We start from the raw sequence: 27,917 nt of genomic DNA on the forward strand, positions 1-27,917 counted from the left end.
GAAATGCAATTAAAAGGTGTAAAAAGTGAAAATCTACCTTTATTTACACTAAATTGGTGGTCCAGTCGCGTCCTTGGCCGCCATTTTATTTTTTCGAACTCGACCGGACTCGACCAATCATATTCTTAATGTACGTCCACGCATAGGTATCTCAGGAGACAGGAAGTAAACCAAACATTGAATTCGGACATGCCTTGATGCCTTGCTGCCTTGGAAAGCTGCCTCAGAAGGCAGCAATTTAGAGTTTTCGGACGCAGCCAAGGACATTAATAGGGAGAACTAAATGACACACACCTGAAAAGAATCACAAGTAAGGGATCGGGGAAAAAGTGATGAGACCCGGTATATGCGTGGTCAGAATAAACCAATACTAAAACCACATAAAACATGGTACTGTCAGAACCCTGTCACAAAGACTAGATATAATTCAAGACAAGTTTCTGACAGGATCCTGACACCTTTAATAAAAAAAAGTTTTTTTTTGCCTCATAGATGTCTGTATTAGGGATGTGCCCGAAGCCGAATACGTTATTCGGAAGGGCACGGATAATGGCTTCAAAACGAATAACGAATTCATCCGAATAATAGAAAAAATATTCGGCCAGACATAATCACGTGTTTACTGAAACAGCGCTAAATTATAAACCCCTTAAAGCACGTATAATATGTGTGTGAAGTGAATGAGTGCAATCTATAAAATGACATGAATGACATTTTCTGCGCGTCCCTTAGAAACGCCAGCTGTTTTGGAATTAGTTTAAAAACACTGCTAATATCAAAATTCTTTTAACCCAACTGTAAAAAATGACCCTTTTATTTTATTTTATTTAATTACACAAGACCAGAAATCCTTGATAAAATGCTGCACTCTGATAATAAAATATTCGTTAATAACTCTGTGTCTCAGTGTGACTTCGGTCACAGATGATCTTTTAATTACTTCAAGTTAAAGCAAGCTTCAGTGTCAATCTAGGTGAATATAAAATAAATAAGTAAATAGATAAAAATATGAAAATGTAACATTTTAAAAGCAAAATTTAAACTGAAGATTATTATGACATGAATTGCAATAAACATAAAGATAAAAGTAAATAACAACTGAAACATTTGAATTAAATCTTTCTAATTACCTTTTTGTTTAAAATCATGTTGCTTATTTTGAACTAAGTCAAAACTGACTTTTAAATAATAGAGCACTGTTATTTGACATTTTAAACGAATATCTGATTATTTATTAATTTAGATGAAGATTAAAGTTTTTCTAAACAATTCGTTCTGTTCGCGCAAACGCTGTAGGCTATGGACATAGTTAATATGCTCACCAAGTTGTTGTAATGCTTATTATGCTTTCATAAATTCTTGTCAAAACCTTTGTTTTTGAAATATTTTGTCAGTGCACGTACTTGCGTGTTTGTGCGTTGCGTTTCGGATCTGTCGGTCAGCGCGAGTCTGGTCGGTTTTAATAACTTTTTAACATAAATTAGTCCCGAATTTATCTCTCTTAATAACTCTTTAAACATCAAGCAAGTCCTGCATTTTATTTTCAAATTCCTGCATGTTTTTAAACAGAAACCAATATGTCAGACATGACACGCATCTTAGTATTAATCATTTCACTCTCAGAAAACGTATTAGATGTTTAATTAATATAGTATTTGAATCGCTAGACGAGGGATTCATGTAGGTTACTTATTTTTTCTGAAAACCTACCACTCATCTAGGCAGAATGGGTCACACATGTAACTGTGCTGAAAGACACAATAAATGCTTAAAGGTGATGTACAGTCAACGCGCTATCGAGTTCAACGCACATAGGCACAAGCTGTATGAGGCTTTGAAAATGAGAAGTTTGTTTTCCATGCCTATTATTAATGAGAATCAAGTTATTTGTCTTTTTGATTAAAATTTTGTAATATTATTTTTAATAAATATTTACAGTTATTTAAGTTATAATTATAATAAAGCAAAAATTCATTTAAAATGCCATTTTCATTTAATATGTCGGCTCCATCCGAATACAAATACGGATACAAATAATTTTGAGATTGTTACAGATACAAATACAGATACAAATACTGACTCCGCTGCACACCCCTAGTCTGTATTAAAGCCAATTTCTGCATCGATAGTTTAACCAAGTAGAAATAAAAAAAAAAGTTTCACAAACACTTCCCCGTTTAACAGTGGTTTATGTCCTAATGCTTGAACTCTTTCCCTGCAATTAACAAGTTATCTTGACAATTAATAGAAAACATTTGCATAAAAACGTGTTCCTGATTAATGTTTATGTTAATCTGCAATACCGCGACTATCCACTACCTCACAGATAAGTCATATGTTAATAATACCACAATATAAAATATATATATATATATATATTTTCATTGCGACTTTAAAGTTATATTACTGGCTGATTGTCTAAAGCAGTGGTTCTGATACTGGGGGGGGGCATCAAGATGGTGCCTTGGGCCCCTGTTTTAATTAAATTAAATTAATTTATCATAAATTTTGTGTAATTACACCAACTGCTAACCTAATAATGACAAATGTCTTTTTGGGTGAACTATCCCTAATTTAAGGGAGGTAGGTGTGATTTCTTAAGAAACCCCCCATCCTCAAAAAAATTCTGTCTTGGTTCAGTCACATCTGTAGCCATTCACGATATGGAAGATCAGAATGAACATTCGGTATATCATTTCTATTTCAAAGGGAACTTAAATTTGGAAAAACATAAGAGAAAACCAATTTCATTTTAAACTATTTCTTTGACTGTGACATCTGCTGAACACAAACAGTATATGTATGTTCATGTGTGTGGGAGGTTTGTTTATTTGCCCTGAATAGCTCAACCTGCTCATTACCTGTATTTAACTACACACTTGAAGATATTTGGCCACATCTCACCCTCCATTACTCAAGAATTGCAAACATTTCAGGATGAAGCCAACTAACATCACCAAATATGGGCAATAATAACAACCTGTCTCAAGAAAAACATTCAGTATGTTGATATCGCATCATAATCGATGATCCTGGTTTATCTGTGCCGTATGTTTGTGTTCGAAATGTTTATCATATCCTAACAGAGCCACCTGATGAGAGTTTGGGAGGTAATATTTAACTCAACCAATCTCGAGTGATCAAGTTTCATGTATAAAATCTGTGGCTGACACTTTAGACCAGTGCTTCACAAACTTTTCACCATGTGTACCCTCCCCTTTTTAGTGTGCATCCTCAAAAAAAAAAAAATCTCAAACTTAGAATTTCGATGAAACAAAACATATTAAATGATAAAATGTAGTGCTGTTGGTAAGTACTAGTTTCAACAGAGATAGGAACTAGCCAAACCGATAAATAATACAAACCAGGGGCTGAGTTCACAAAACATTCTTAGGAGGAAACTGCCATTTTATTTCTTAAATTCTAAATATTTTGTATTTTTAAAAAAGCTTCTAAAGTTCTTATTTTTTCCCTTAGGGATTTTCTTAAAAAAAAAAAAAACTTAAGAAGAATAAAATAAGTAATATTGATAATATTAGCTAACATTTTACTTCCTCCATAATACATTAATTGTAAATTACTAAGGTTATTGGCCCTCATACACTAGCTGGCCTCTGTTACTGATCGCAAAGTGATGGAAGAATACATTGTGTTGTTACCTCATGAGCAGGGTAGAATAATTCATTTCAAGCTTCTCATTTTATTCTTAAGACAAAAATGTAAGATGTTCTTTATGTGAGAACTTCATAGGAAATGTTTGAGAATTGCACTTCTTATAAATTATCTTAAGAACGTTCTTATGTTATATTAAGAATGTTTTCGTGAATCCGACCCCGGAATTACACTTCGTAATGAATGATGATGAGTAAATGATGACAGAATTTTTATTTTGGGTGAACTATCCCTTTAAGTTTATACATTATTTTAAGTGTATCTATCCATAATAAAAAATTATTAGCAAGATAATTGAATGTGAATGTACAATAAATGTACAAATAAATGTACAAATGTTTTCTTAGTTACACCACTTGGTATAACACCAACAAATATATAAAAAATGGCATTTGTCTTAAACATTTGTCAATAAAAATCTAATCAAATAGTTTTAATTATTGCATTTGCAACTTATTTTTTCAATTTTTATTATCTTGGATATCCAGATGCCTAAAATCTTTATAGGTCCCGTTCTTTCTGTGTTTTTGAAGCTTTGATTGGGCAATATAACATGTGTTCATGTTTCACGTGTAAAAAAAAAAACGCTGTATTTTTCACACAATTTACTTACCTGAATAGCGCTGTTGTCACTGTCTTAAAAACGGGCTGATGTTTTCCTTGTTCTATGAAGTCCCTCCTTCAGAAATACGTAACGAGTTCTGATTAGTTTGTTTAGTGTGTTGTGATTCGATAGCAGTTTAGCTTGCCGTTAGCTTAGCTGGTGACTGACGTATTCCTGTGGGCGGAGTTTAGTCAAAAAACTGTTCTAGTGACGTCATAAAAGCAGGACGTAGAGGGCTGTAGTCCAAACGGCTGTTCGCTGTAGGCTTGAAAGGTGAATTCGGTTAAAGAAAATATGAAGAGTTTGGTTCCAAAACGCGATAAACGCCATTTTTGAGAAAAAAAATTGAGTTATTGCCAAAATCAGAATTATATCAGGTCAGTATTTAAAAGTAAATTCTTAATTTTACGCAAAATCCAATATCCGCAGTGTTATTCTGTCATCTTTTCTCCCTTTTTTCCCAAAACGTGATATACGCCACTCCTCCTTTTCTACAGAAAGCAATAAATCCGCTCCACAAATTACAGCGCATCATGGCCTCCACGCACTGTAAACAATCAATGGGGGCACGTTGAGTACACAGACTTCTAGTTTTCCTCATCTACTTTGTACTTCGTGATCAACAAACAAACAAAAGCAAAATAATACTTTATTGGCATTGATGAACCTGTGGTTGTTTTCTGTGACGGGAAAGATTGTAAGTCATCAACATCCAATAACTTAAGGCACTCGGGAGACGGGTGCTTGTTCTCCCGACAGCATCTGTGAAGTTTATGTGATTCTAACACATTGACCCCAGGGGATCTTATGAAAAACTTTACATTATTTTACTAAAAGTCAACGAAAATTAAGCAGGACCAAAACATTTTACAGCGGATCGCTTTGAAAAATGTTAAGCGATGGCGTCAAGTATAACCGCAGCAATGACAGTGTCATTAATATAACAAAGTCAGTGTTTTGATTAATGCCATTAATGTTTATTTTTTATCAGTGTACAACTGTTCAACTAAATGAATATATCATGGCAAAGATGAATGCACATTTATACATTGATTGAATAGATTTATAGCATTTTGAAAAAAAAAAACTTGTCATGGATTTATTGCATTTTGTGTAAAAAATAATTCGTTTTTATAATAAATCTTTGAAAATCAAGTTATGGATTTGAATTTTTTATGTTTTTATAACGTAAAGATGCTATTTGAAAGTTTGTAACAGAAAATAGTGTTTTTCATCTTGTCACTTTCTTGGTATAGAAAACATGTTTTTACCGAAATTTGTCAAAATGGATTTATTGCGCTTTGGAACCAAACTCTTCATATATCGCCTGGCAGTGAACTTTGAGCTTTATCATTTAACAGGTATTATTTATGCTATTATAGCCACATTACACACTAACTAGGGTTTAAAAATGGGATCATGAAAACGTGATCTTTAATGTTTTGAATGTTAATGAACAGTTTGTAATATAATATTTCATTTTCCTTGATTATTGACATGATTTAGATGTGCAAATTTAGATTTGCATGATTAGAAAGCACGATCAATAGTCACGAACATGGCTCAGATTACTGAAATAACACATCTTAAAATCAACACAAAACTTTCACTGGCGTGTAACCTAATGAGATCATCACAAAGTGTTATATTTAAACACTTGAATTGTGTGTGCGAGAATAGGAAGCTGCTTTAAGAACACAGTAGATGCTTTAATCAATGAAGCAGAAACATAAACCTATTGACGCACTTGTTTTTGTGTTTTACAAGCATTGTATCATTCACAAACACGCAAGTGTGGCGGCCAAACCTCACTTACATCTCCTGAAACCAGACGTCAGGAAGTTCATTCCAATAAACACAAGTCAGATGTTTGGAGTTTGTTTCTTAAACAAAACAAAAATACTACCGATTTCTACTAATGTGTGCAGTAGTTTACTAACCCTAAACCCAGACTTACACTGCCCAATTAACATTTCAAACATTCGCAAAGCATTTGGCTCTAATTTAAGTTATTTATATCTTGCATGTTAACAATTGTACACATTTTTAGAGCCATTTTAAGATAAACAACTGAGTAAAGTTCAATGAAAGAGAAATCTCTGAGCAGAGCAAGAACATTGTATTCACATGCACACACATTAATATACATAGATGAGCTTGTTCTGTCTGTTTACATTGTTTCAGCAATTTCTCTTTTCAGTTTTAATGGAGTTAAAGATTGTGTTGTCTGAGATATATTTGTATTCGTCTGACCTGAGGATATCGCTGGAGAAATGTAGGTGCTATTTGTAAAGCATTGTCCTTAGGGACAGATGGTAAAGTATCTTTGATTTATTTTTGGACAGATGACCAATAATGATGGATTACTCTCTGCACATATTCCTGTGAGAGTAAACATGCAGTCACGGGCAATGAGCATTAGCTTATTTGTGTGTACGTGTCTGTGCTTTCTAAACATAGCTGTCTGAATGTCAAATCAATTAAATGGCCAAAGTGAGACATTAGCAGCCTTTTGTTTGTTTGTGTCTTGCAGGTGATTGACTGGATAGAGAATCATGGCGAGGCTTTCCTCAGTAAACACACAGGCGTGGGGAAATCACTGCACAGAGCCAGAGCTTTACAGAAACGCCATGATGACTTTGAGGAAGTGGCACAGGTGAGACATCGGCTGCATTTGGTCTGTTTAATCTGCTCATGAATTATCCAGATCATTTTGATCCAAACCATTGTAATAAGAAGTATCCAAATTTAATAATTCACTCACATCCAATAAAAAACAACTCCATAGTCATGGACGGAGTTTGGGGGGAGCTATTAATGAATTATATACATGTCTAATCTTGATATTTTAATGGGTAGACTGAGTAAATTAATGCTAAAATAGTTTTAATTCATTCATATTTTAAAAAATGTAGCCGCACTCTCTCGCTAATCTCAAAGTATTGCAGTACCCTTGTTTGCCCGTAGGTGCCCCCCAGGCACAAACCTGAAGCTCCGCCTATGCCTATAGTTACATGTAAAGTTAGTGAAATGACGTTTGACCATCGCCACCAATCAATTTGTTTGTACTGGGGATGCACTGATACAAATTTTCTGTGCCAATATGATATTTGATCATCTGGAATACCAATACGATACGTACTGATAGTTTTGCTTTTTCAACATGATCTCACAAAGTTCCGTGGGATAGTCACTGAATTTTTTGCTCATTTTTCCGTGGCATTCACACAGATCTCCACATTTTCCCGCGGCCCTGCCACAGACTTTCTTTTCTGTGGCATTCTCACGGATTGATTACTTAAAGGAATAGTCTACTCATTTTCAACACTAAAATATGTTATTACCCCAACTAAGAATCGTTGATACATTCCTCTATCATCTGTGTGCGTGCACGTAAGCGCTGGAGCGCGCTGCGACACTTCGATAGCATTTAGCTTAGCCCCATTCATTTAATGGTACCATTTAGAGATAAAGTTAGAAGTGACCAAACACATCAACGTTTTTACTATTTAAGACGAGTAGTTATACGAGCAAGTTTGGTGGTACAAAATAAAACGTAGCGCTTTTCTAAGCGGATTTAAAAGAGGAGCTATATTGTATGGCGTAATAGCACTTTTGGGAGTACTTCGACTCGGCGCAGGTACACCCTCCCTCTCCCATTATGAGAGGGAGAAGGGGAGCGGACTTTTCAAAAACGTTGATGTGTTTGGTCACTTCTAACTTTATCTCTGATTGGTACCATTGAATGAATGGGGCTAAGCTAAATGCTATCGAAGCGTCGCAGCGCGCTCCAGCGCTTACGTGCACGCACACAGATGATAGAGGGATGTATCAACAATTCTTAGTTAAGGTAATAACATATTTTAATATTGAAAATGAGTAGACTATTCCTTTAACTGCTTTTTCCTATTTTCAAACCATTGTCACTTCGGTTTAGGGTTAGATTTGGTGTTTGCATCAATATGTCACTTATTGGTTTATACTATTTTTTCTGATTTATTCTTTTATATTTTCTAAACTTTAAGCAATTGTCATCTGGCATTGGGTTAGTTGGGTTTGCGTAAGGATGTTGGGTTTGCGTAAGGTTTGCGATCGATGTCCGATAGTGGGAAAATGCTTTTATCTGCTGATAGTTATAGGCTGATATATTGGTGCATCCTTAGTTTTTACACTGTAAAAAGTTACGAAAAATTTTTTTTAGGTGTTACCAATTGAAGTATTTTTTAAGTAACAACAAGTAACAATTTCCAACTTTTACTTTTTACAGTGTACACTATGAGCCCTATTTTAACGCTCTAAGCACATGGTATAAAGCGCACAGCACAATTTATGTCCAAGAGACATCATAAACTTTTACATTTTATTTCTTTAGTTTTTATTTTTAAAAACATTTGTGTGCTGTTCTTGTGTTCTGTCTTCTCGTTTTACTTACGTGCTCTTTAAATAACAAAAACAATATTGTGTCTATTTTAGTTGCCTTAAAATAGTAACACGCCAACAATGAGCCTGAACACACCTCGTTTTCAGACCAGAACGCCCATGGGTGCATAAATGGGCGCAAATGCATTTGCTTTTTAAACAATGTGATGCTGGACGCTGAAAATATTAACTGTGTCGATCTGAAACTAGCAAAAAACACTGCATTGTGCCAGGTGTATGATAGGACCCTATGTGTGAATATTATGCATGGTCCCTTACCTACTATTTTTCCTATATTTAATTTGTAAAATGTGTATTTACCTTTGGTAGACGCTTTGGATAAGCAACTTATAGTGCATTCAGTGTTTCCTTTTTATATGTATGTGTTCGCGCGATCAAACCCAGAATACACTGCTAAGTGAGGCTCTACCAAACCGACCTACAGGAATTACTGGCTGCCACTCCAAAGCATTAAGCATTAAGGTGAAAGTTTTTTAATCAAAGAAAGTGGCAGATGACCTATATGGTTGTATGAGTTGGATTATAGGTTGGCAGTGCCAGCTTTGGCAACAGGAAATTTAGAGTGGAGAAACTTCCTGAGATCATGTTGCATTGAGATCTGGTATCAAAAGTATTTCCTGTGCAACAATACATGAGTTAGTCGATTTCCTGCAAGATCTGTTTGAACACTACATCCAGATCAGAAGAGACCAGACCTACACATCATGTTCAAATCACAGAAAGACAGAAAGATCTTTACTATCTATCTTTTTAGTGATGTTTTATCAAACAATATTGTAAGGATTTGAGCGTATGCAGTGGTGGTGCAGGATGTTTTAAACATAGAGCTTCAAACATAAGGTTTTCTCTGTCTTTTGTACTGTATGTCAGAATTACCAGGGCTCCATCAGATGAGTTTAACAGATGGTTTCCTTTATAATGTCTGCATCAGCTATTGTATAATAAAACCATAAAGCAACGACTGAGTGTTATAGTTCATTACAAGTACTAGTAAATAGAAACCATGTGACAAAAATGACGGTAGAAGTGTTAAAATTCCCAGCAGGTGTGTTTATGTTGTTGTAAAGTCATCTGTGGTGTAATAGACTCATAGGGTCTTTTATGATTTTGGCAGATCTTCTCTATTCAAGATGTTATTTCTGTGGTAGGTTAGATGTAGGGCAAGTGAAATGATTGAGTGCTTACATTTGCTGGGCAGCATCCACTTTAAATCTGCCTATTCTATTTAGAAAAGAAACTGTGAGTGCTGGAGGAATGATGTACTTTTTAGGCCAACCCGAATATTAACATCATCCAGGTTTGCTTTTGTTTTTTTATTGACTTTTTATTGGAAGATAAGCTCTGTGGACGAAGGTTTCTTTCACTGTTTGTTTATCATGATGCTCTTCACAAATTTCATTAATTTTGAGGGCTGAATGCAATCTGTGGAAGTAAAAAGCTAAAGTTACTACAGTATTTTGTTTACATGCACAAAATGTTGTCAATCCGATTGAATTTAATACGATTGAAGGTTACGACGATACAGTTTACATGCACCCTAAACATTGCAATCTGATTAAAATGTTCGTTTACATGTACATTCTTTAGAATCCGATCGCACAGCCAGGGTTGTAGATTCACATATCAGAACCATCCCAAATGGACATTCAAAACTAGCCCAAATGCAAAGTTTTTAGATATAGGTAATAAAAACACGCTTTTCAAAAGCCACAATGCTATTTTATTACTTTAAGTAGCCTAATGTTTTAAAAGTACACATAAACGCGGCAGAATGTACATCGTGTGACCCCAGTAACCTTACCTTATGCCTGATGCAATAGCCTTGCTTCTGTGTCGAGAATCATGTGATATAAGAGTTTAATAAGACGTGAATTTGAGCACAAATGTTCTGCGCATGTGCACAATGTAGTTTTGCATCCGATTGAGAAAATACTACGATTCACGTGTTTACATGCGTACTTTTCTCCTGCTGATCGGATCACAGATCGGAGTACACCACCCTCTTCAATACGATCCAAATTTGCATCCGATCGTCCTCAATCGTATTGATTAAGGTGTTTACATGAATGCTTTCAATACGATTGAGCCATCAATACGATTACAAACGGATTATTTGGTTGCATGTAAACATACCTAAAGACTTAAAGGGGACATTTCACAAGACTTTTTTAAGATGTAAAATAAATCTTTGGTGTCCCCAGAGTAGTATCATAATAGACAAAATGTTAAAATTGCCACTCCGTAGGTGTGAGCAAAAATGTGCTGTTTTTGGATGTGTCCTTTTAAATGCAGATGAGCTGATGAAATGCAAACACTAATCGCCATAATGGTTGTTTGTTGAAATTGAAACTCAATTGTGCTGTCAATTATTTTCTCTCTCTGAACTAAGTGGCAGTGTCGTGGTTGGATAGTGTAGATTAAGGGGTGGTATTATATTATTGACATCACAAGGGGAGCCAAATTTCACTGACCTATTGTTTCACATGCTTGTAGAGAATGGTTTACCAAAACTAAATTACTGGGTTGATACAAGTACCCAATTATAGCATCTAAACATGGAAAAGTCAGATGAAAAACCTGAAACAATACAACTGGGATATACTAAAAATGTATATATTTACTAGTTGGTAAGTTGGAATTATTCGCAAAAGTGCCATGAGGTTCTAAAAGCGGAAATTTGAGCAGAGGATTTTACCTGTTTAGTATAATGATGTCGCCAACCACGTTGATTTTTTAGGCACTTGTTATCAACCGGCTTTTTCAAGACATGTAACAACTGTAGATATGCATGTTTGGATGAGCCAACAGTAAATCCAAACTATGTACAGAAATCCTCCTGCGGTGAATGATGGGTTTCACAGAGAGCTCTACTACACTGTGAAAGTAAGTGAGCACATGTGTAGAAAGGAGATGTTATGATTTAAGAGCAGTGTTACGCCTTACTGGTTGTTTACACCTTGATGAATGACAGATTTGTTTGATTTACTGTTGGTCTTAAGCTGTCAGATACTGCTGTATATATGGGCACTTGTAGCTTTAGAGCATAGCTCCACCAATAGCAAAGTCATGATTCCCAGGGAATACACATATACATTGACTGTGCTTTGAGTAAATGCGTCTTTGCCAAATGCATGAATATAAATATAATGGCTTTATCTAGTTTTATTTAAAGAACACGTTTCATCTAAAACTGATATGAAAATTAATAATAGTATTATAATAATAGGTATTTAACGTTGTGATGATGTTTGTACAACTAAAAAACAAAAAAATAGCACATACAATTGAACACCATTATTAGTGGCTCTGATTCAATATCAATGTATTTCCCCTTACTGATAATATCATAAGTAAAACCCTGCTGTTATAACCCTGCTGTTGTTTGCCAAGGCAAGAGATCTGTGCAATATCGAAATGGTAGAATATCATGAAGACTTTGGGTGAGCTCCTTTAATTTAAACCATTAATCATCCACTCAGAACATCCTAACAACAACGGAGCAATGGCATGGCAAGCATCCACAACAATGCTTGGTTGTTTTTAATCCAAGGCTGGGTAAATATAGGACAGAGCACAGCAACCCCATCATTGGGTAATTTGTAACCCAGCAGTGTCTTCTGTCATGGGATTAAAACAACCCAGCATTTTTATAGTGACACACTACTACAGAGTTACTTTTGTCTTATCCAAATTGGATGATTTTAATTCACAATTAGTCCTTTCAAAATGAACTCGCTTCTTACTCAAAGTGACATTAAACATAGCGAGGTATTCATCGTACAGCACACGGAGTAGATAAAGATCCCTGTTTGCTAAACCCTGCCTCTCATCCACATATTTCCCTTGGGTTGAATAATCCATAATAGTCCAGATGACAGATCCGCGTCTCAGTGTCATGAAAAGAGCCCGAGACAGTCTGACTCCATCCACACCAGCGTGAGGGATTTGTGTTTGGCTCAGCCGTTATTAGTAACTAGCAGACATATGCAGCTTTTGTTATTTTGACATCTGCTTATCAGAGACATGGCATCCCAAAACAGTCCGATGAAGATGAAGAGAGGAGACATTGTAATGAAGGCAAGCAGATCCAGACACTTTCCAGACCACATTCTGATGAGAGCAGATCCATTTGTCTTCTGTATGGAGTAAGGCATGTATGTAAGATCACGAGTAAATCAGGAATGTGCCATGTAAAATGGATTTTTACTGCTGCCAAACTAATCCCAGCTATAACATTTTTAAATCAGCAATGTTTCACGTTAGTAAAATAAAAACTGACTAATACAAAGGTTGTGTAAAATGAACTTAAGTTAGGACATCACAAAAACTGCACCGGGCCTAGGACAGCAACATGTGGGCCGCCATTTTTTGTGGTTGGTATTAAACAGAATGTACCTCTGCCTACATTTCTGCATAACCATAACCTATTGCTCCTGGTACATGCTAGGCCTGCACAATGCATCATCCTGACATTAACATTGCAATATGCACCTATGCAATAGTTACATAAAAAGGAAAACCATTTTGGATACCATTGCCAGTGTTACACTATGAGAACAGTTTCAAACAGCAGAGATAAATCACACAGTATCAAAGTATACATTGCAGAAAAACAAAATATTGCAATGTCAGTTTCCCCAAAATATCTTGCAGGCTTAGTACATATTGCTGCATCTATCAATGGTTTCTGTCCGTTTTAGTATTATTATTATTATTATTATTAAAAGTTGTATTATTATTATTTCACTAGTTCGCCTTAATGATTAATGGTAAACAAACTTGGCATGCTGTCCTCGAAGGGAGCTCTGTACCTGAGCTCTGAACCTTCAGAGAGAGCGAACCTGAGGCTGGGGCTCGAGCCCCAAATTCAACCCCCTGCAACGGAACTGCAAAGAGGAAGAAAGAGAGAGTGAAGGAGGAGATGGGGAGGAATGCAGCCGGACAGGGAGGCCTGAAGGCTGCCTTATATACGCCCATGATGATGATGATTGACAGGCCTGAATGTTTAGGCTCCTCCCGAACCTACGTTTAGAACTGCATTTATTAAAAACAGTAATATTAAAAGTTAGAAAGCAGACACATACACAAATTAAAACCTGCTCGTCTTTGCTAAGGAGATTTGTGCCATTTGGAAGCTACTTTTTTTAGCTATAATTTATAGTCATATAGGCCTATGCACAAGCGTGCGGCATGCCTAACCGGATATGCTGCATGTCCTTGTTGTTGAATTTTAATATAACACTGCTGACTAAAACTTAAAAATGTATTTTAACCATCCATTACTTTTAATCATTCAATTATTCATTTTAATCATCCCTTTATAAGTTGCCACTATGTTCCTGCAAACAACAAGTGTAGTAAAAACAAACCCTTTCAAAATCCTCTTATTTTCAACATTTCCAGATTTGGCAAGGTGTATGTAAAATTTTAATAAAAATTATAAAAAAATAATATAAAATAAATTAAAAGTAAAAGTAATTATTATAAATGAAAAAACACCAAAAAGAACTAAAATAAAACTAAATATATAGTGTCAGCATGGCTTTATTCATCTGATAATATATGACAATGAAACAATGGATTAATTGAAATGTTTAGCTGTGTGTTAAATGATGGATTAAACTCCTCTGGGGCTGTAAAGGTGTTACTATACTGACCAGTTATAGCAGGTGATTAGATGTGTGATTATCTCATGCTAATTAGCAAACCCCTTATGATAGCACCTTCATGTCACATCATGTCTGACAGTGAGAAACACTGTGTACTGGGATGAGAATCATCTTTAAAGAGAGAAAACCCAATGGACTACTTTTCTTCTTATAATTAAATGATTATGTAAGCAATAATGTATAGGCAGCAGGTTGTTATCACAGAAATAAGCCTGTAGAAAATGCCTGTACATTATCCTGCTTATTATACAGCTATTTACCTCATAAGTAGGTAAGAAACCTAATGGGCCCCATTTAAACAATCTAAGCACATTGTCTAAAGCGCACAGTCTAAATGGGCATGTCCGATTCCACTTTTGCTAATTTAACGAGGGGAAAAATGGTATGTGCGCCGAGCGCACGGTCGCAAAGAGTTGTTCATATTCTCCTAATGAGTAATGGGTGTGTTTTGGGTGTAACGTGCAATACACCAATGAGAGTCTCATCTCTCATCCCCTTTAAAAGCAAGTTGTGGTGGTGTTATGTCTAATCCCTATTCAGATGACGGACTTTGTAAACTGAAAAACTAAGCGCAGGAAGAAGACCCCCAGTTTAAGAATAATGTTAAAAAAAATTGTTTTCATTTTTATTAAAATTTAAATTATTATTTTTTTGAATAAAACCTTTAAAAGCCATTTTCTTTCAGTCATAGAAGTAGAAATAGCAGGCTTTAAATTGCTGTTAATGTATTGATATCCTACATAATCATTGTAATCTCATAAAATAATTTGCAAATATGCAAGAAAAGGTTTGTACTCTATAAAAACAAAGAAAAGATAAAGAATTTACAAACGTGCAGAGAGCCGAAGCGTTTCAGCACTCGGACAGGCCATGGGATTTTTATAAAGCATTACTTAAAATGTTTCTCATCTCATCATATCCACAGGTACAGAGTCATCATATACCATAAATCCGTAGGGCAGCATTTAAAAAACATTTAAAAATAGATGCATTTGTTTAAAGTTTGTTTCTTTGCGCCTTCTAACGTCTCATAATTAGTTCTCATTTATGTCCAAGAGACTCAATAATAATATTTTACATTCAATCCTTTAATCTTTCATATTTAAAAGCATTTTTGTGCTGCTGCGCATTCATGTATGTGATGAGCAATCCCGCGTTTTCGTCCCGCTTATAGGCGCATATTAGGCTCATGCACTTTTTAAATAACAAAAAACATATTGCGCCATTGACTTTAGACTTTAGAGCAGGTTTTTGTTGGTCAATGGCGTAGTCTATTTTAGTTGCCTCAAAATAGCAACGCGCCAACAATGCACCTGAACACACCTCGTTTTCAGACCAGAACGCATATGGGCGCAAAAGTGGGCACAAATGCATTTGCTATTTAAACAATGTGGCACTAAACGTGAAAATGATAATTGTGCAGGGTTGAAACTAGCAAAAGACACTTGTGCTGCATTGCGCTGGGTGTATGATAGAGCCCTAAATATTGATTTGAAGTATTGTATTTGCTTATTTTAAAAGAATGCAGACCTTCCGCGAGAAAAACATGTTTACTTTCGGTTTTAAGATAAGACAAGACATTCAAATGTCACAAACAGACTATTTGTTTTAATCTATAATCTACTATTTGGTTTAATATAATGCCATATATTTTATTAAAATACATAAATATATTTATTTTTGTGTAATATTAAACTGCACCTAACAAAATTATTTGCAGCATCCTGCTTACCATGTGTTATTAGTTTTGAGTGCAGGTTATATGAAAAGAACAAACCTGCAAATGTTGTGACTGGCCAATCAGAATCAAGTATTTTAGAGAGACGTGTAATAAACTTTCATATTAAACATTGTCTTTAACAAATCAACAGATTGTTAACACGGGAATGTATGGATATGCCAGCATTCAGAATGTGATCATATTTTAAGACACACATAACTGCTTACTAGTGCTATTTAACTTCACACATTCAGATTACAGTCACACATGTAGTTATGAATAGTGCTTTTGTACATCTTATGTCAAATTGTAAGCAGATTTTTAATTGCACTATGACTAGCAGTATTTGAAAATAAAATAAAACCCTACAGACAATTATTCATACAGTGTCACTAATATATGTTCAATAGAAGATAGCATAATATCATGCATTCATGTATTACATTATTTTCCATCATTTTCTGTCAGAAGATCAAAAGGTCACAGGTCAAAAATGGTCCCAAGCTGTCACTGGGGCACTTCCCTTTAAAAAGGTCCTAATATACCATTTAGGTGCAGATATGTATGCATTTGGTATCATAATGTACATCTGAGGTGCTAATATGAACTTTTTAGATCTACTTTTTGAAGGGGTTCCACCCTGGTAACAGCTTGGGACCATTTTTGACCATTTTGTCTGATAGTGTATAAAGCTGCTCTGCAACAGTGATAAGCGCTATAAAAATAAAAAGACAAGCCGTGACATTTATTTCTCTAAAGCTATGTTTGTGCACCGTTGAATGATGAACATTTCTCCTGGTTCAAACAGAACACATACACCAACGCGGATAAACTCCTGGAAGCGGCCGAGCAGCTGGCACAGACGGGCGAGTGTGACCCTGAGGAGATCTATAAAGCGGCCCGACACCTGGAGGTCCGAATCCAGGACTTTGTAAGAAGAGTGGAACAAAGAAAACTACTGCTGGACATGTCTGTCTCATTCCACACGCACACTAAAGAGGTAAGACACACACACCAGCTGGATTACAGTGGAATGCTGTGAGGTTTTGCAGAGAGGTGCCAGATGTGCTAGAAGAGCATGCTGACTCTCCGGCTGTCAATCAGACATTCGTGTGAAGTGCTAAATGCTTTTGTCATTACATAATACGTTCAGTGTTTAAGGTATGTGATTTATTATGCAGTAATGTGATATCACTTTAGCTCTATCACCTCATGTGCCTCGTGTTTGAGAAAGACAGAGAGAGTAAATATGTTGTAGGGTTAAGTGGCACAATCCATCTCTGTGGAGCGGGTCTGTGCTGTGTTTGTCTAATGGAGCTCTGCTCTGAGATATAGTTTTGTTGATGTATGAGCTCATTGGAATGTGATTTTCTCACGGATCGCCTGCCTATGACATACTGATCTTTCTCAGTATACAGCCTGCAGAACATATATTTCATTTAAGGTGATAAACCACAGCAACATGACATTAAGAATGTATTTAAAATGTGTAAGTACTGTAGTTATTTTTCAACCCATTCTCACTCCCAAGGCATCATAAACCGAAGCATTGTAAAACGCCTGTGTAGACAACCAAGGGTACCCATAGGTGTCTTTTTTTAACACACAGGGTTTCCCCGTCTAACGTCATTTTTTGACGTACAGGTTACTTTATTGCTCTCGGTTGTTTGTCAAATACATGCATTTAAATATTTGCATATCTACAAGTGAAAATGATTTTATATATTTTTACTTTAAATATGTAACATTTCTGCTGGAAAATTTCTTGCCCATCGCATCTTTATATAGACACCAGCGGTTTCCCATTGTAAGCAATGGAGTTCCTAGTTTATCCATAGACGGTTTCATCGGACGCACACACGTTGTGGCGGTTACGCACCTGGGGCTCATTTATAAAGCAAGTAAGCACCAAACAGGGCCAAAAACTAGCATACGCCAGTTTTCACCCAAAGGTTATGATCTATAAAAAAACTTGATGGGAGAATGAGCTTGCAGGGTGGGATCTGAGGAAGATTGATGTACGCACACTTGTGTGATCTGAGATTTAAAAAGGGAATATTGCTTTGTTTTATAAGTCTTAATATTTTTTGGCATATGTCATTTTTGGCTTTTGTGCGTTTGTAGACTTTTAGTAAGAATCCTACGCACATTTTTAAAAATGAGACCCCTGAACCGAAGTGAACCTCTGGTCTGTATTTATTTATCGATCAGGCTGGCTAATCTCTGAAACAGATACCTTGTTGAAAATAAAATGTTTTGGTTTGCTAAAGACAAGGGGAGACGACGAGCATGGATCACAGAGGTTTGCCAGCCATGCAAGAATTCAAGGACCTGTAGCTAACATTGTTTACATTCATTTTACACAATACACTGTAAAAAATTGCTGTAATTATGCAGCTGGTTGCCAGTAACTTACTGTAGAAAATACAGACTGAAACTGTTTCATGTTCATTTAACTTTGAACAAACTGTTGCCAGTAAATAACATAAATGTGAAATCTACAGTAAGTTACTGGCAACTAGTTGTATACCCAGTAATACTGTAATTTCTACAGACATTTTTACAGTGTAATGTTAGCTAAGTGAAACAGTTGATACACTTTAGATATAATATATATGTACTTGTCATTTATTTCCCTTGTTATCAGAAATAAACTAATGTAAAAAGACTTTGGATTCGGTGTGGAAGTCTAAAGGAAGTTGCGTTTAGTCCTCAAAAGCTGTTTATTAATGTTTTTACTGCTGAAACCATCTATAGCGGTGCACAATCCAATTTGTGCGTATTTTACAAGCCGGCTAATTTGTATTAATTTATATCATTTATATTTATATTTGTTTGTTTTTGTACAAATTGCTTTTGCCTTGTGACGTTGGGGCGGAGTTTCATTATTGTTTTTTCTAATAATCATACGTTTTTGTATGATTTACTTCATTAAAATGCGTACAAATTAGCCAAGTTGTAAAATACGTACAAATTCCCGTGAGAGCTTGACCATGCTTTGTTTTAGGAGTGAGAAGTTGTTGTATATTTGGGAGCTTAACATTCCAGTGACAACGTTTTTTGTTATGTTTTATGTTTAAATGCATGTAAATGCATAAGCAAAATGTTTTCTAGAAGTTTCTCATTTTTTGCTTAAAATCATTAGTTTATAATCCTGCATGTGAGTTACGTAAAGTATGTAGTTTAAAATTAGTAAGCGGTTTCTGTATTTTAGTATATAAACTTGCATAAATGATAATTACACAAGAATTATAAAAATTTTGTTACTTCCAATTTGCATGTCTATTTAGTTACCTTTTGTGTTATCACCATGTAATAAAGCTAAATTATATAGTTAAAGTAAGTTATATATATGTTGTAATAAAAATGGCTTTTTTATCTGTTTGGCATGGTAAACCTTGTATTAAAGAGTTTGTGCATAGTACAGCCAGTTCACAGCTAAAGTGTATGTTGAGACTTAAAAGTATTTCATTGTGTGTGCTAAGCATAACTCAGCTTAAGGGTTCTTGGCTTAAGGGAGATGTCCTGCAGGCCAAACTTTTAACATTGGACTGGAAACACAGCCAGCTAGATCTGCATTATCTCCAGACTTCTGCATCCAGAGGTCACCACATGAGCCGTTCTGGTTTAACAGAAACATTTCATTTGAGTCTACACACACACAAGAACAGTGTGTGATAAATATACTGTATGTTAATCCCTGTGGCTGCATAAAACTGAACCCAAACTCCGCAGAAATCACAGTCAGGAATTCTGAATGTCAGGTCAAATCATTTTCATTTTATAGCACTTCACAATACACATTGTTGTAAAGCAGATTTACAGAAAATCATACGGTAGTGCTGCGTTCCTGTTGAGCAGTTTGAATAGAAAAAATCTTTATTGGAAGTTTATGCTTTTGTCTTTTGGCTCCAGTGTGCAACCTTTGGTGAAATCAGGCATAGCGATATGAGGGACAGTTTTCCTCTGATTGTAGCTGAATAATACTAAATATAGTATCAATTAATAATGAATAATCTTAATTTTCTTACTATTTCTCTTCTTACTATAGATTCTCATAGAAACTACATTAATAAGCAGTTTCCCAGACAAGGCTTATCCTAATCCCAGACTAAAATATATGTTTGAAAAACACCTTGCATTGACATATTCTAGTTAAGTCAATCGATTAAAATATTTAATCGCATGATTGTCATGTGTTAACTTGTGATTAATCGCACACTTTATCTGTTCTTAATTTACTTTAATTTAACACTTTTCAAGTTTTTAAAACAAATATAGATGCTTTATTCAAATGTATGTTTACACCAGCCTGTTTACATTTTCGACAGAACCATCAGCCATTGTTTTGAATGTTCCTTTAAGAAGACCTTTTTCTTTCTCCATTTCTGTTTGCTAATGCATCATTTGTGACCTGTGCTGGCAAAATGAGTTATTTATATTTAGACATTCTCTATTAAAAAACTTCAAAACAATGCATGATTTGTTAGAATCTGACAAAACATGACAGAGCTCCATTTGTTTGAAGTTGACATAGTGAAGTCAGCAAAGTTAATTTTGAGGAAAATCTAAAATTACAAAAAAAATTAAAGCATTGGATTCGCTAGACGAGGGTTTAATGTTCTTATTTTTATGAAAACTTCCGACTACTTTAAGCATTACAGGTTTTTACATTTACTGTCTAAGGCTGCGTCTCAATTTATCTAACTATGGGCTAGACCAAGGGTCAAACAGAAACTGCACGTTGCGTTAATCGCACTATAATAAAATTAGTGGCGTTAAAATGAATTTGCGTTAACGTGTAATTAAAGTGTTAACTTTGACAGCCCTTTTTTTGTGCCACCATACTCGTGTAACTACTCATGTAACAGTCTTTAAATAGGGAAAACACGTAAGTGTTTGGTGGCTTCTAACTTCATCCCTGTTTGGATCCTAATAAAGGAATGGGGCTATGCTAAATGCTAACACATTCACGACGCGATGTACAAACATGACGTGCACGCATTGAAAAAAGATAGGGATGCATAAATTTGTCTAAGTTTAGGTAAGAATGTAGAAAAATATTGAAAAACTGTGCAATTTTAAACTTTAAATTTAAAGTTTAACCAAAATTGTTGGTCCTGTATGTGAAAAGGGTGGCTATATAAAGTCACAAATAAAAAACAATATTTTCTTTCAAAGGTAAAAGAAAATATAGAAAGTGGTCTTCAAAACTATGTCTGCTGTATTTGTCAGCTAAATGTAATTTTAGTTCATATGGTGACCAGATTAACTATAAATACGGTTACTGTAGAAACCACAGGGATGGCAACGTCACCGCTGTGTTTGTCAGTCTGTTAACCAAATAAGAGACCAAATGTGACACTGGACCACAAAACCAGTCAAAAGGGTAAATTTTTTTAAAAATTGAGATTTATACATCTCACGAAAGTTGAAAAAATAAGCTTTCCATTGATGTATGGTTTGTTGGGATAGGACAATTTGAGTGGGATACAAGTATTTGAAAATCTGGAATCTGAGGGTGCAAAAAAATGTAAATATTGAGAAAATTGCCTAAAGAGTTGTCCAGATGAAGTCCTTAGCAACAATATTACAAATAATAAAGGGTTATATATTTACAGTTGGAAATGTACAAAATATCTTTATGAAACATGATCTTTACTTACATGTAATATCTCAATGATTTTTTGGCATAAACAAATAGAAAATCTTGACCCACACAATGTATTGTTGGCTAGTGCTACTTATGAGTGGTTTTGTGGTCCAGGGTCACAATTACTCAAGTGTAATGTTCGATTTTCATGTTTAAAACAAAAATAGAGATAAAAAGATAAAAATCTGTTGCACATTTAACAGTATGTGTACATACTGTACTTACCCAACAAAATACTGGTAACCACATGTACTTACGGGTTAGGGTTGGGTTTTCACCTCAGGGCTGGTAATTGTACAGTTACACAGTAAATACATAGACTGTTGTAGAAAAATGACTGTAAAATAAACCGAGAACCAAGAAACCCTTTGAATTTCTGTAATGAATATAAATCTTTCTTGTTAAAGGAAAAAAAGTTCACCTAAAAATGGAAATTCTGTCATCATTTACTCATCCTCATGTTGTACAAACCTGTATAAGTGTCTTTGTTCTGATGAACACAAAGGAAGATATTTTGAGAAATGTTTGTAATCAAACCATTTATGAGCCTCATTCACTTTCATAGTATTCTTTATACCTACTAACGTGTGACTGTGTGTGTTTTAGTTGTGGACATGGATGGAGGACCTTCAGAAGGAGCTGTTGGAAGACGTGTGTTCAGACTCGGTCGATTCGGTTCAGGAGCTCATCAAACAGTTTCAACAGCAGCAGACAGCAACACTGGAGGCCACACTCAATGTCATCAAAGAGGGAGAAGATCTTATACAACAACTCAGGTGGCAATAAACACACAAATACAGCTGGCACATTTCTGCTTTTAAGCCCTCTTGTCAGCTTGCTCCATAGACATTAATCATACATTGTGCATTGCTGTGAATTCAATTTTGCTTTGTTTTTGTCACAAATGAGGGATGAGTTGAAATGATTGCCCAAGATGTCACAGATGCTGTCTGTGGAGCTTGTATGGTTTCTTCAATATTATTAGAGACCAATCCTAACTCACATTAGTTATGCTTTGCACAGAGATTCAGCGATGAGCAGTAATAAGTTGCCTCATACGAGCTCCATCGCTCACATCGAGGGGGTTCTTCAACAGCTGGAGGAGGCTCAGGGTCACATGGAGGAACTCTTTCATGAGAGGAAAATCAAGCTCGACATCTTTCTGCAGCTGCGCATCTTTGAGCAGTACACAATCGAGGTGACCCGTCTGTGTGTTTTTGACAGAATCTTGCCTGTTTTTAATGCACTACCACCTAAGGGCCCAATTATCACAGTCATCTAATATTGATTTCCATCTTGGCAAAATTTCAAGATTCTCTGCATATTATGTAAATATTCAGTGAATATATTATTTACTGTAGATGATGAGATATTCAAAGTCATTGTAAATTTTCAGTTTTTTATTTAACCAGGTTAAAATCTCATTGAGATTAAAATCTCTTTTACAAAAGTGAATTGGCCAAGAAACAGACTGATCTCACGGAAAGTCGTGTTATAGTCACAAAATTTTTTATTAATTTATTTGTGTCTATGGCATGAAATTCTGCTTTTTTTCTTGCCTTGAGCACAAATTTCTATTTCGTTTCATTTGCACAAATTTCTATACATTATTTTTCGTGTATCACTGAAAAAAAATGATTAATTCAATTTAATACATTTTTATAAGGTAAGTGGTTGCAATCAATTTATTTAAGCTACATTTAAACAAAAGTTTTTTTTGTATTACTATTTTATTTTTTTAAATATAGCTTAAATAAATTGATTGGGACCACTTACCTTAAAAAAATTAGTAAATTGAATAATCATTTTTTTCAGTGTATGTTGCAAATCTTTCTTTTTCGTTTTCGTTTCATGTATTGTTTTCTCATAGTTTTTCCTCTTTTCTTACCATCATTGCTTAGGGGGTAAGAATCACTTTCTGTTACATTTTTAGACATCCTAACCCAAACCCCAACTCTAACCCCAACTCAAGGCGAGAATAGTTTAAAAATAGGGAAAAAAAGAGAAAACAATACATAAAATGACACGAAAAAGAAAGTCATGCCACAGACACGAAAAACCATTTTGTGCAAGTGACATGAAAAAGACATGAAAAAAGCTTTTTTTGACACAAATCTTTTGTGAATATAACATGACTTTCCATGAGATCATGTTGCCAAGAAAAACAGTATCAAATAACAAGAGTATACTAATATACAACAAACCATTAAAAAAACACAATCACAACAACTATTACCAAAGAGTAAAACACATAATTTGTTACAACTAGCTTAATCACATTTAATGACGTAAACGTGGTAAGCTTTAGGGTATTCTGTAGGTTATTCCAGGAGGAGGTGGAATTATAGTGTATATTAAACCTTTTTTTCCTGTCCAAACACTGGGAACTTTATGATACAACAAATCATTTGAATGAAGTTTGTAGCATTTGTTTGAATTTATAAAGTTAAGAGACAAGAAATGTGGGCTAAGATATTAGTGATAACTTAAATCTAGCTCATTAATATAAAAATAAAAAAATAACTGTTGCTTTTCAGTTATAATCTACCAGAAACACTCCCAATAATTAAATATACTGTACATCACTAACAACATTAAATTGGTTTCTTTAAAAATCTTATTTGATGTTCACCACTTAATATACCATTCAATTGTCTATTACTGCTCATATGTTCATTCACCCTAAATGATTAATGAAGTCATTCAGTCAGGTAAACAGGTCTTAAGCTGTTCTTCATATACTGCAGGTGACGGCAGAATTAGATGCGTGGAATGAGGACCTGGTCCATCAGGTGAATGACTTTACCGCTGAAGAGCCCAGTCTGGCCGAACAGAGACTTCAGCGGCACGCAGAGAGAAAGCTGGCCATGAAAAACATGACCTATGAGGTCATGCAGCAAGGTCAGGACCTGCATCCGTACATCATGGAGGTCCAAGCATCAGGTGAGAGATTTTGATCTGATGGCGTACATGCAGATCACCCTGTAACCACACAGTTTAACAATACAACTTGAGCAAGTAAAGATCTGTCTGCAAAAGAATCAGCAGACAGTGAGGATGATCTGCATGTCTACACACTTTCTTTTGCTGTGATTTCAATACAGCCATTTACAGGGACTGTTGTATTGTAGTTTTGAATGTGTTAATCTATATACTGTTGCTTCATTCTTGACCGTTTCATTGAATAGTAACAGCCGGTGGATCACATGAGCTCCACTGTCTTTCACTGGAGGACAATCTCACCCCATACTTCATCCTCACACTAGAGGTCTTCACGTGGCCCACTAAGATCCGAAAACCCGAGGTCCGACCCGAGCGGGTTTGAGTCTAAAAGTTTCACTTGTGCCTCAAAGACACTTAGACACGGGTCATGTATAATATATATACAGTATAGCGCCATCCCGTCTTTGGAAATTTAAAACGAATGTTGTTTTGACAATCGTCCCTGAGACGACCCGAAATATCTCTCGTGTGTGCGCATCTTTCTTTAAAAAAATATTTATAAAGCAGATTTTATACTGTTATTAAACATTCTTGGGTCCACACCAAAAGCTCTAATGAGAAATGTATGTATGACTGTAACATTAGAAATGTAAAGAGGGATGTATGAAAACAGAGAGGTCAGAGAGATAAATACACAGAGGAAGTGTCAGGTGACAGTGCGTCATCGATGTATGGCTGCCCACAGAGACATGGTGAGATGGTCCGCCGTCACATGAGCGTCACCGATGCTTACTTATCTCAATATATAAAAACACATCTAAAGAATTACACTAATATGAGACTTTACGTTTAAAGTCTGCTCTCTGTAATCGTTTCAGTATTGCACTCACTATCTGCTCTTTTTCTCATGTCGTCTTACCGTCCAGCTCTGTGTGTCACCGATATTTTTAACATTGGAAACAGACTTTCCTCTCCTCAAACTGCTGACCTAACTCTCACCCCCCTCTCTCTCACATATGGGTCTTGGCTGAGGACACACTCTTCTGTCCAGGGTTTGGACACCGTCTGTTCCAGATATGACTGTGATATTACATGACTGTGTGACCGATGGGTGTGACTGATTCTTCTGGGAAAATCACTGAATTAGATGAATTTTAATCTAGCTTATATTTACAATTACATTTTAAAGTTTCTCAGTGGCACACATTCTATCTATGTGACGAATGGTTTCTTGTGTAAAATAAACAAGACCAGAGATACACACTAAAAGTGCGTTGGATCCTGCTGCATCAAAGACTTCTATAGGACAGACATGTTGCAGGCTGGACTCAAACCTGTGTCACCCATGTGTGTAATCCCTGGCTACTGTGCCACAGCTCCAAGAATCCTGTGAAAGAGTGCTTTCCATGTACTGTAGATGCTGAGATTTGGATTTTGCTACCATTCTGCCTCCTGGTGGTGAAAAGCTGTAAACATGTCCCATAAGAAAAGATTGTGGGTTTTTTTTTTTCATTCTTATTATGAAGATAAAATTGTCTTCACATTGTACTGCATGCAAATATGACACTTGGTTAGGGTGACCATACTAACTCTTTTCCAGACATCACAAATCACCCCAAATTTTCGGTATTCGGGATTTGCTTTATACAGTCGTCATTCAATGTGTGCATTTTTGCATTGCTTTGAATTATATACTTGAGGTCCTGCCTTTTATGCAAACATTGGTCAAACTGCATCTCAGTCATTACCCTCAGCACCACAGCAACAGCCAGGAGACAGAGCAGCAGGTTGCTCATCAACAGTAGGTGGTACATGGCTCCTGAACAATGTAAAAAATGCTCAAACGCAAACTGACAGATGATTTACGGAGGAAATGTATGTGTTCAGGATACGTGTGAAACAGAAGCATGACCTGCAAAGCTAGCACATATGTGTCATTGTCCAATAAAGCTACTAGTGACTTAGAAGCCCACATAGGTTCCACAAAATTTCAGCTAAAGGAGAGAGTTCGTTGGTTAAATATTTTGACTATTTTGTAAGACCACCTGCCCCACTGTCCTCTTTTTTTGAAAACTAAAATATAGTCACCTTACTATTGATACAGTGTAGATTCAGTCAGGTTAATAAACACACGGTAGTAAACAATGTCTTAATGAAAATGGAAGTCTGTGAAATGTCCTCATGTGTGTGCAGGTATTGAGTTGACCGGTGAGAAGGACGTGGATCTGGCCACCCAAGTTCAGGAGCTGCTGGAGTTTCTTCATGAGAAACAGCACGAGCTGGATGTGAGCGCCGAGCACACCCAGAAACATCTGGAGCAGTGTGTGCAGCTACGACACCTACAGGCCGAGGTTAAACAGGTAACACAAACACACAAACACTGCTTAGACTTAAAATCATACTGCACTATGTTGATAATAATGCAGGGTGGCCCAATAGTATATTTGCAGTGCTCTTTTGCGTCTGTGCATCTGCACTATTAATATTTTAAATGAGCTTTTATTTTTAGATTTCATCTTCATTTTAGTTTTGTTTTTGGCAACTTTCCTATAAGCTTTTGTCATTTATTTATGTATTTATTAATATGGCTAATTTAAGTGAAATATATTTAAATATTCCAGTTCATGTTTGAAATCAAATCAAATCAAAGTTTATTTATAGAGCACCTTTTTAAAACAGCAGGTGTTCACCAACGTGTTGTACATACAGTATAAAATAAACAGACAACTAAAAAGAATAAAAATAAAAACACAATAAAATAAAAATACAATAAAATATGCAATAAAAACAATAATGATCAGTAATACACACTTAAAAGGAACTCCTATCAGGTAACTCTCATACTGCGTTAGATGCTGCACTAAACAAATATGTTTTTAAATGACATTTAAAAACAGCAAGTGAAGGTGCCTGCCTAATATACAAAGGTCAATTATTCCAGAGTTTCATTTTTTTTATTTGTTTAATTTTTATTTTGTATCAGTTTATGATTTTAGTGCTTTAACTTAAACTTATTTCAGTTTTCTAGAATCTAAAATCTAGGTTTTATTTGATTCCAGTTAACTGACATGTTTTTAATAGTTTTAGTTTCGTTAGTTTTAGTTAAGAATTATAGCCCTGGTATTAATTTAAATGTGTAAAAGCAGTCAGCATTTATTCACCCTCATGTTGTTTTAAACATGTATGAATTTCTTTATTCTGTGTGAAATAAAATCT

The 27,917-nt window shown here is 35.4% G+C and overlaps 1 protein-coding gene across 4 annotated transcripts in view; it reads left to right on the forward strand.

Annotated features, from left to right (window-relative positions):
• The window catches only part of kalrna (kalirin RhoGEF kinase a), a 203,563-nt gene that overhangs the window by 94,129 nt on the left and 81,517 nt on the right, over positions 1-27,917 (forward strand). For all 4 annotated transcript variants that reach the window (XM_055216257.2, XM_055216259.2, XM_055216260.2 and 1 more), the window contains 6 exons: positions 6,810-6,932; positions 16,914-17,105; positions 22,365-22,534; positions 22,782-22,956; positions 24,506-24,701; positions 26,895-27,061. In XM_055216257.2, the coding sequence (XP_055072232.2) occupies positions 6,810-6,932; positions 16,914-17,105; positions 22,365-22,534; positions 22,782-22,956; positions 24,506-24,701; positions 26,895-27,061 (1,023 nt within the window). The remainder of the gene's footprint in view (positions 1-6,809; positions 6,933-16,913; positions 17,106-22,364; positions 22,535-22,781; positions 22,957-24,505; positions 24,702-26,894; positions 27,062-27,917) is intronic.

The sequence above is a fragment of the Misgurnus anguillicaudatus genome, chromosome 17, assembly GCF_027580225.2.
Source record: "Misgurnus anguillicaudatus chromosome 17, ASM2758022v2, whole genome shotgun sequence".
Classification (NCBI taxonomy): domain Eukaryota; kingdom Metazoa; phylum Chordata; class Actinopteri; order Cypriniformes; family Cobitidae; genus Misgurnus; species Misgurnus anguillicaudatus.